Source organism: Delphinus delphis, chromosome 13 (genome assembly GCF_949987515.2).
Source record: "Delphinus delphis chromosome 13, mDelDel1.2, whole genome shotgun sequence".
NCBI classification, from domain to species: Eukaryota; Metazoa; Chordata; class Mammalia; order Artiodactyla; family Delphinidae; genus Delphinus; species Delphinus delphis.
The window spans coordinates 81936692-81947025 of record NC_082695.1 but is presented as its reverse complement, the minus strand read 5'-3'; the positions used below and the strand labels follow the sequence as shown (position 1 = coordinate 81947025).

The window sequence follows — 10334 nt, the reverse complement described above, 5'->3', positions numbered from 1 at the left end:
TCCTAACAAAACGCTGCACTCTAAGTTGTAAAGTTCTGGGAGCTGAGAATTCACACTGACAGGGTCATAAACGAACCCCTCTCAGAGGGAGGGTGCAGGGCCGACCTGGGCTTCTGCGCGAGCCTCTGCAGCCCGCGCCGCAGCCCGCGCTTGGACGCCGGAACCCCAGGCAGGCGGGAGCGGTGGCGGGTCCGGAATTCCGGAGGAGAGCACGAACTGGCGAAGACTACAACTCCCGACGTGCACGGCGGCCAAAACGCGTTCTATCCCTGCTTGACTCCTCATTCTTTCCAGTTCTTACGAAGGAGTCCACTGTCTAGGAACTGCATAGTAGTCACTATAGCGAGACTGTAAGCTTCTCTGTTGGCGCGGGGACCGGGACAGCTCACGGAATGTCTCTCACTCTTTGGGTCCTTCGCTCAGGCGTTGAGGAACTCGCTTTCGGACCGGCCGGGTTTCTAGGGGGACAGTAATTGTGGTCGGACGCTGTGGCGCGGCAGTTTAATTCTCCGGCGGCGGCTGGTTGAGCGGGAAGAGATGGTCCTGACGGGGCTCATCAGGAAACTGGGTAACAGTCTGAGTTGCCCCTCGCCCGGGTCGCCCACCCGTCGTGGCCGCTTGCTGAGAATGGCTGTGTCACGTTTCCGAGGCCGGGCCACCCCGCGACGGCTTCCTGTCTTGTCCGGGCTTCGGCGGGGCAGCCCCCGGGGGCCCACCTCGGACTTTGTGTAAACTCCGCAGTTCGCGTCGTGAATGCACCAGCGTCCTGCGTGTGGAAAAAACTGGTTTCTTTATTTCCTTCTTTACCCCGCTCCCACCCGCAGCGTAGATAACGAAGTTTTAGGGTAAATTCCCTGTGGGCGTCTCTTTGGAGTCGGGAAATAGCTCTGTGCTGTCTTCTTTGACAGGTCATCAGCTGGCCGAGATCAGGGCGCGCGCTCTCAAGAATATTCTCTGCAAGATTGAGCACAGTTTAATCTGCTGTGCTGATCTGGTTCAGGAGAGGCTCCTTTTTCTCCATTTGCTGGAATGGTTCAATTTCCCGTCCGTTCCAATGAAAGAAGAGGTTCTGAGTCTGTTGAACAGGTTGGTTAAGGTAGGATCATTTTGAAATAAAATAATCGAACAAGTGAGTATTTCGTAGTCATTTAAGTGTAGCATTTGTTGAAAATTTAAATTATTAATTTTTTAAGAAACAGCTGTGAACGTTGAATTTTAATTCATTTATTAAATATGTATATAATATATAATGGAGTATATATATTGGAGTATAATATATATAATATAATAATATAATGGAGTATATAATGCTCCATTCTCCTTTTCTCTTATTTGTAATGTTGAATCTCACATTGTCTCTGCTGTGTTCTGAAGTAACACAGTTTCTGAGTTCAGGTATGTTCTGATTTGGGGGATCGTCTTTGGAGGTTAATACTTGTCATTCTGTTTTCCCTGATGGTTCTGTCATTTACATGTTACAATGAGATGTCTTTGTATAAAAGAGAACACATTTAAAGATAAAGTTACAGACCATGATACTAAACAGCACAAGTATGTTAACCTGTTTTTCCCATATCTGTTTTTCAGATTTATGTTTCTCAGTCTGTCTTGAGAGTAGTTAGTTGTCAGGGTCAGATATCAAAGTGGCAGGTTTAACTTTTCCAAACTGTAAATCACTGTGCAGTTGTAGGAGATACTTATTACTTTGGCATCCTTTGAGTGACTGGAGGTAGAAGAGGATACAGTGAGTGTCAGTGAAGAGAAGTAATCAATTTAATAAATGAAAGTAGGAATGGATAGTGTGCATTTCTAGTGTTCAGTGTCTGGGCTTTTCTCTCATAAGTGTTATTAAATGTTTTACGTATGTCTCTGTAAATCTATGTCTTATGTATATCACTGCAAAAATTATGTTTTAAAAATGAACATCTGGTATACCAAAAATAATGTCATATTTTGATTGCTGTAAAATAAAGTCTGGAGATTTTGATATTTATAGTTGTTCTCAAGACACTCCTTTTCTTATTTCAGTATCCCCCAGCAGTCCAGCATTTGGTTGACCTTGGTGCAGTCGAATTCTTATCTAAACTTCGTTCTAATGTGGAGCCGAATCTACAGGCTGAAATTGATGGCATTCTGGATGGACTTTTTATTCTTCCTTCAGAAGTTCCTGAACTACATTCTGCATCTTACCAAACCAATCAAACTGGTAACTCTTTGGAATCACTCTGATGAAATCAATCAGTCAGTCAGTCTGTTAAAATATAATATATTGGTTCTAATGGTTAATTCTAAGGAAAGGAACCTTAGATTAAAAAAAGCAAACAATCCTCCTCCTCTCCCCCCCGCAACTCTTATTTTTCTTATGTTAACTTACATGAATTTGATCTTAATTCCCCTCCTGTAATGTTACAGAGAGGAGGATACTTGTGTGTTTTTGTTTTGGTCAAGGGGCATAAAAGATGAAGTGACTTTCTTTTTGTGAGACTAGTTTGACAGATTATCTCTTTTAGCAATAACAACAGATTTTCATCGAGCACTCTTTACTATGTGCCAGACGTTGTTTTAAATATTTTATACTTGCATTTTGGGGCTGTGTTCTTCATCTAGGGAGGATGTCTGCCCTGCTTATGATTTTGTTACGGGGTCCAATCAAAATGAGCTACACATGGTATACTGGCTAAGATCAGAGTCAAAGAGACGTGGATTTAAGTCCCAGTTCTGCCACTAGTTGGGTGACCATGGCTAAGGTACTTAATCCCTCCAGGCTTTAGTTTCCTCATCCAAAAATTGGTACAATAAGCAAGAACATCTTATAGGATTTTTGTAAGGATTAAGTGGGGCAATGTCTGGACGGTGCTCAGCATAGGGCCTGGTGTATATTAAGCACAGAATCCTTGTCTGCTACTGTTACTTGTTGTTCTTGTTATTATTTGATGTCCAGTATAGTGCCTTGCTCATGGAAAGCATTTAAATTGATTTGAAGGAAAGAAAATGCTCTTGAAATTTAAACGATTGAGTAGTAAAAGTATAAAAAACTGCGTTTTTGCTCATTTAATCTGTTAGACCCTATTCTTCTCTATGCCAGTGCTGTACTGCCACTGCTGTGACCCTCGGGCCCGCTGTTAACAAGAACAACAGTAGCAGCTGCCGTTTACTGAGTTTCTCGTGTGATTGTGATTTTTAACAGTGTATTTTGCAATTTCTGTCTAAGCTATAACAAATAAAGTAGAATCTTAAATCATGAATTTTCCACCTAGTTCCTTGCAGGTGAGTTTAGAGGTATGGTCTAGGGCTAATTTTTAGTTTTCTGTATTAACATTAGAACTACTGGCATGAGAACTTCAAACAGAAAATGACAAAATTTGGTTTTAGCCTTTTCTTCATTCTCAATCTCATGACAACTGAAGTGCTGAATATGTAATCATGTATGATAGGGGATCGTCAGAGTTATTGAAAGATAGTGTCTGACTCTTGCTTTTGACAACTTTTTCTTAAAAAACATGAGAATCGAAGTGATCAGGAAATATGTAGAGTAAGGGAGAGGAGAGAGATGGACTAAGAAGCTGAGATGAACAGTTCTTGAATAAGTACCTTGTAACAGATTCTTTATGTACATTGTGGATGTTTTCATTCTAAGAAATAATTGTAGTTACGTAACAGTAAAAGAGAGGGAAAAAACCCCTCAATTCGAAATTGACTCGGCATCTACATTTTTTTCCTCTTTAGGAGGACAGATTATTCAGAGAACCATAACTGGATTATTTTTCTAGTTTTTAAAGTGATTCAGAAACTTAAGATAAACCATTTGTATTTGAAAAGAGCAAGTTTCACTTTCAGCAAATAATGCATCAGTAACAGTAATATATATTTTCTTTTCAGAATTGCCACAGCAACCTGAAATCTTAACGGGATATTTTCCTCAAGACAAAAGTACTTTCCAGCAGATGGAAGTGCCTCCGAGACCTGTGGGTGTGTATCTACAGGGACGTGGGTCCTGTCTACCTGGGAAGTTGGAAATTAATGTACTTTCCCTCATTGTTGTGAAGACGTATTGTGGTCAGAGTTAAATGTTTAAGCACCAAACTGAAAGTTTGTTCCCTCAAGTTAGATTAGGATATAGAGTCTAAATGGTGAAACTGTGTATTGTTCTAAGTGCCTTTGACCAGCTCTGTAGGCGGTGGTAATGGTGGCCGTGGTACTTGGTGCTTATCGAGCTGGGAGTCTTTGTTAGGAGCTGAGCTGTGCACTGTACACACCACCTCATTAATTCTCCAGCTCACTAAGCGGTACTGTCAACCCAGTGACTCAAGCCAGAGGCTCAGGATCAAATTTGTTTCCTCATTTATCTTTACTCCAACATTCAGTTGACTGAAGAGTTCTGATTTAGAGCCTCTCTCAGGAATGTCATCCAGGTCTTTTTGCGTCTGGTCTCTGGTCAGTCATATGCCGCCTCCTCAAAGAGACCTTCCCGAGGACTCTAGCCAGTGATCACTTTTTATCTACATTTGGTTTTCTTCCTATATGTATTTATTAAATTATGTATTCATTTACTTCCTGTTTGTCTCCCTCATTATAAGCTTAATGACAGCTGCAAATACTGCTTTACCTGTGTGGGTGTGGGGAACAGTGCCAGAAATGTATTAGGCACTCAGTATGTATTTCTTGAATGAATGAATGAATCTTCATGGAGTCCCAGTGAGGTTGATATTATTATTAACGCCATCTTACTGATGGGAACACTGGGGCTTAGAAAGGATAAAACCTTTGTACTAGGCGACACAGTTAGGGCATGGTTAAGTAAGCATGTACTTCACATCTTACTGCCTGCATGGTTGAAATTAAAAGGCTGCTTCCAAGGATATATATGCGGACGTCAAGCATCCAATGTGACTCAGTTTGGTAGCCCTCTGTTATAAAAGCGATTTCATAGAAACTCTCAGGTTGAGTGCAGCATAAGAAAGAACAGAAAACTTGTTCAGCTGTTAAAATACTTGACTTTTCCTTTCTGGAAAAGTTTTGTTAGGCTTATAGGGAGCTTTGGTGGTTTTTTTTTTAGCATTTATTTTTTTCAACCAATGTTTTTTTTGTTTGTTTTGTTTTTTTAGATGTTGGGGGTAGGAGTTTATTAATTAATTAATTTATTTTTGCTGTGTTGCGTCTTCGTTTCTGTGTGAGGGCTTTCTCTAGTTGTGGCAAGCGGGGGCCACTCTTCATCGCGGTGCACGGGCCTCTCACTATCGCGGCCTGTCTTATTGCGGAGCACAGGCTCCAGACGCGCAGGCTCAGTAGTTGTGGCTCACGGGCCTAGTTGCTCCGCGGCATGTGGGATCCTCCCAGACCAGGGCTCGAGCCCGTGTCCCCTGCATTAGCAGGCAGATTCTCAACCACTGTGCCACCAGGGAAGCCCCGGGAGCTTTGGATTTGACATGGTAGTTCTTTGTGTTTGTGGCTGAGAGGCTTAATTGAGTGACAACGAGAGACATCTGAACGGAGTGTCTTCAGGGCTGGGAATCATGGGTATTTCAGTGAAGTGGTTGAAACATTCAGGAAGATTGAGATGGTAACATACCTTTATGTGAGTTGCAGTTTGTGGATTGATGGTATGGCTTATTTTGGACACATCTTTATGTGTGCAGTATAAGCCTGTCCTTCCCTCCATCCACCTCTTGTTTTTCCCTTAGAAAGTAAACCCTGCTTTTATGTTAGCACTTTTGAAGGAAGCAACTACTATGTTTGAGAATTTAATAATACTATTATCTGAATTTAACAATTCCATGCTCTTTTCAGAGCATTTTGCAGAAAGACTGTTGCCCATTTGGAAGGGCTTATGTGTTGCCACCTTAACCTGTACACTATGTGTTTAAAAATAATTTGAAGGAAGGTAGTATAAAATTGCATTGGTTTCTCGGATTTCTTTTAATCTTGTCTGAGCACTGATATTTGAACTTTAATCTTATTGTCTTTGAGTCATCTTCAAAGAGGTTTAAATATCTAACACGATTTAGGATATTTGAACATGACTAATTAAATATAGTATATGATTACGTTTATATTGTTTTTAATTTCTACAGTTAGAGATCTCCAAATGCCAGTTCCTTTTTTGTTTATGTTCTATGTTCTGGTTAGCCACATGGTGAAATAGAAAATTTAATTGATGCTCTAAATGTCATTCAATATTGGTTTGTGTTTAATACCTTTCTAATAATAATATATGAGTTCTGTTTAAATTATGAGAAGAGAGCTCTGTTATTTATTCTATGAGGGAAGAAATTTGCAGCTGATCTTTTCGGTATATTTTAGGGTACTGTAGGCTGGGACTTTATTTGAGGACTTGTTTTAAAGGTGAAGCCTTACTCTGAACATTGTGCATCTGTCAGCATTGTCTCCTTTGATGCCTTAAGTTTTGCTCTTCCATTAGCAGCAAATCCGACCGCGAAGTGTTTGAAGTTTTCTACCTTCCCTTGGCTCCCCCTGACCACAGCTGATAGGCATGTTCTCTCCTCTAATGAAAGGTATGTACCTGATGTATTTCAGGTGTTTTGGCTTTTGGTATTGATATTTATAACCATGAAGTCTGAGAGTTATTACTGTACATTTTCATCAGGAAAAAAGATACTGAGTGGCTGTGATAGGTAGCAGTGGGAATATATGAATGATTTTCAGTATTTCAAAAATCAAGCCAGAAAATTCCTATTTGCCTTGAATCAGGCTTCACATCGTTTCTTTTTTATGCTTAGAATCCTGTGCATTCCTTGGTGATGTGAGTCATCTCTTATTAACCAGATTGGTGGCCATTGCTTAGGCCCTTGGTGAATAAAAATGGAGAAATTAAACATAAATGCAGTCTTTTTAGTAGACAATGTATTTCAAAACGTGGACTCTGTTAGGAGAAGGTTGGGGACCACTGATCTGATCTGATGTATTGGATTTTATTTGATCATCACCCCCAAAAGTAGAGAGCCAATATCTAGAAGTTTGGAGACTGTTTTAATGTCTAGTTTCACTTTTTGCTGAAATGTAATTTCAGTGACTGCCACATCAAATGAGTTGTCTGCCCTTTTTTGGTGAGAATGTGAAAAATAAAGACCAACTTCTATAGTTAGGGCCCAATACAGGGGGATGCTATTAAATGGCTTTGGATGATGGCCCTTTTTACTGATGGGCGTCAGTAAATTCTCTTGGAATAACATATTGAAGAGGTAGCGTGCCCACGGGGATGGGGCAGGGGTGGTGTTGATCTGTCACTTCTGAGTCAGTCGCTAAGGAGGAGGTATGGTCTCCATTGGGCGCCTGTGGGTGGTGAACTGTGGGTGGACTGGAGCTGGGCTGAGAGCAGGTTTGGTTTCTTGGGGTGAGAGGTGAACGACTGTGACATCCCTAGGAGGGCACATATTTCAGAGAAGTTCAGAGGTGTCCTCTCCATGAGATAAGAGAGGAGTACCAGTTTCATTCCCCTCGAGTAGGGAAGAGCAGTAAGGAATCTAATTTCTGGAATTTAACTCTGTACTTAGTATGATCTCCTCTGCCTTATTTCCTGATTCATTTAGCAGATTTCATTGATCTCATTTCATGGCATTGTGATAGCCTTTGGGTATACAGTGGTGGATACTGTGTAGTCCCTGCTCTTGAGGAGGTTCTGGTGGGGCTACGAAGTCAACAGGCGGTTTCATAGCACAGGTTATGGGCACATGAAAGAACACACCTACCCCAGGGTTGTTCATTGATTAGGGAGGAGATTTGGGAAGGCTTCCCAGGGCAAGGTGTCTTGGCTGAGACCTGAAGGACTGTGAATAGGTTACTTAGAATCTGGTATAGGTAAATTCTTTTCAAAAATAAATAATACTGTATTTTGTATATTTTGTAGCTCTTTAAGAAGTAGTAACCACACTTTAATCTGGAACACCTGTGAACTGTTGAAAGACGTTATCATGCAAGATTTTCCTGCTGAGATTTTCCTTCAAAGGCCAAAAATTGTTCAGGTGCGTTTCCTCTGTAATAGTTTTAGATTTTGAAACGGAAGTTTTTGCAATGAAACACATTTTGCAAAGTAGGAGTCCTTGGGAAGGAAATTTGCACTACCATAGTTAAATAATGAAGTATTTGGTTATTTAGACCACTTACTCTCTAACTTACTTAGATAGTGGTTGTTCTCCTGATAGGAAGTAGTCTCATTTGACACATGCAGTCCAGTTTGACGACCTTGAACTTAACCATTTATGGATCACTTGGGGAGACTAGACCTGGGAAACTGAGGTTGGGCAGCAGTGACCAATCTTAATAGTTAGAATTGCATCACTTTGGGTATCTGGGTGTTTAAGGCACGGTGCTGGATGCTGTGGAAATATGGCAGAGGTGAGCAATGTAGGTGGATTCTTTGCAGTGCAGTTTATTGCATACGTGTATAGCAGAGAGACTGGGATCCCGGGCTGGGATTGTGGTGTGTCCACGGCATCTGGTAAGGCTTGGTACCCTTGCTCTGCAATCACGGGGCTGAGATGGGTGCCAGTGAGTGGCAGCTATTACTTCATACTGTCCCAGCTATGAGTGATAGCAGAGGGAAAGCTGTAAATTATCAAAACATGCAAAATGATTTAGCTCTTTGAGATGTAAGAGGCTTCTTGTGGTTTTTAAAAAGTACTGTGTAACTTAATGTCCTGAATGGGGAATAATTCCCGTGTTCTTCACGATAGGTACTCAACTAACAGTTCAGATATGAGAAACGCTGACTGTTGTATTTAAATTTTATCTTACTTTGACCCATCTTCCTGCATTATGCCAAGTCATTTTTGCCTGTTTCTGTTTCTTATGTTTTATAAATATTTGCACCTTATCTTAATTCCTTTGACTGTTCATTTAACCTCACTTAAGCTCCACATCCTTCTTTGAAAGTCGAGCACTTTGTTCCCTCGATAATTTTTATAGCTCTTCTTTATTGCAGAGCCTTTTATCTCTGTTGAAACTGGCCTTTGGAGGAGATGGAAAACATCGCCTGGCATTGCAGTCAGTGTCCTGCTTGCAGCAGCTGTGCACGTCTTTAAGAAACAGACTTAACTTTCACCGAGATCCAAGTTTTTTCTCTAGTAAACAAGGTATTATGTTTGTATATTCCTTGGTCACTGGTGGTATTTGTAGATTCTTCCAAGAACTCCCCATTATATTTACTGTCAGGGTTATTGTGTATACATTTTCACAACATAAATTCCCCATTCCTAAATGTAGTCAAATTATCATCCAAGTTTTTTCTCTAGTAAACAAGGTATTATGTTTGTATATTCCTTGGTCACTGGTGGTATTTGTAGATTCTTCCAAGAACTCCCCATTATATTTACTGTCAGGGTTATTGTGTATACATTTTCACAACATAAATTCCCCATTCCTAAATGTAATCAAATTATCATCTTTGAAAACAAACTGTATGAATGACAGAAGCACTATGATCCCATCCTCTTTTTTTTTGATAAGAGACATTTGCACGGTGTTTTTCTCCCACGTATGCTGAGTGTTGTTGGGAGCTAAGGACCAGGATTCTGAGTGCAGCTATTCATGTGGGACTTTGGGCATTTTAGCAAGTTATATGTTGTGTTAAGAAATTGTTTGGTTTGAAAAATACCTATTTGTATTTTATGAAAACTATTTTTATGCAACTTGTGATGTAGGCAGCTATTATGTGGTAGCAGTGCCAGACTTCTCAGGGAAGAAGCACCACCTAATGGCCAAATAGAGCACTAGGCTGGCCTTGTCAAACCAGCATTTACAGTTTAGGATTTCTGTGCACTTATATAATGCAATATATATTGAAAGTCGAATATTAAATTGTAGTGATCTGTCATCATGCTTCATAGTTAAGCCCTGTTTTGTTGAGAGTTTCACTGATCCCTGTGCTACTTGAATATTTATCCTTTATGTTAGCTTTATTATAGACCTCAGGGGGCGTGGGGTTTTCTCATTAACATTCTTGAGAGCTTGTGAGTACCCCATATTTCATCAGAAAAAGAGTTATAATGTGGGTAAAAATAGTGGATAAATCAGAAGATTTATTCGTGTATTAAATAAATATTTATTTATCACCTACTCTGTGCCAACCGATACTCTAAGGGGTATAACACTGAACAAAACAGATAAGGTTCCCGCCTTTATGAGCTTGTATTGTAGAAGGTTGGGACAGGTAGTAAACAAACAAGTTTTTAGATATGAAGTGCTCAAAGGGAATAAGAAGGGTGATGTGACAGAATGTGACTGGGGATGTGGCTTTCTCGGATAGGATGGTCAGGGAAGGTATCCAACAGGAGGCAAGCTGAAGGGTGAGAAGGAACCTCCGCTTGAAAAGCGGCAGG

General features: G+C 40.5%; 1 protein-coding gene across 2 annotated transcripts in view; it reads left to right on the top strand.

The window, feature by feature from the left end:
- The first annotated feature begins 523 nt into the window (after nucleotides 1–523).
- The window catches only part of RTTN (rotatin), a 138003-nt gene continuing 128192 nt past the window's right edge, over nucleotides 524–10334 (top strand). Inside the window, exons 1-7 of one of the 2 annotated variants that reach the window (XM_060029205.1) lie at nucleotides 524–568; nucleotides 909–1096; nucleotides 2029–2206; nucleotides 3880–3969; nucleotides 6422–6512; nucleotides 7865–7979; nucleotides 8939–9089. In XM_060029205.1, the coding sequence (XP_059885188.1) occupies nucleotides 538–568; nucleotides 909–1096; nucleotides 2029–2206; nucleotides 3880–3969; nucleotides 6422–6512; nucleotides 7865–7979; nucleotides 8939–9089 (844 nt within the window). In that variant the 5' untranslated portion in view covers nucleotides 524–537. Of the gene's footprint in view, nucleotides 569–908; nucleotides 1097–2028; nucleotides 2207–3879; nucleotides 3970–6418; nucleotides 6513–7864; nucleotides 7980–8938; nucleotides 9090–10334 lie in introns of both variants that reach the window. The other variant, XM_060029204.1, reaches the window with a different exon arrangement.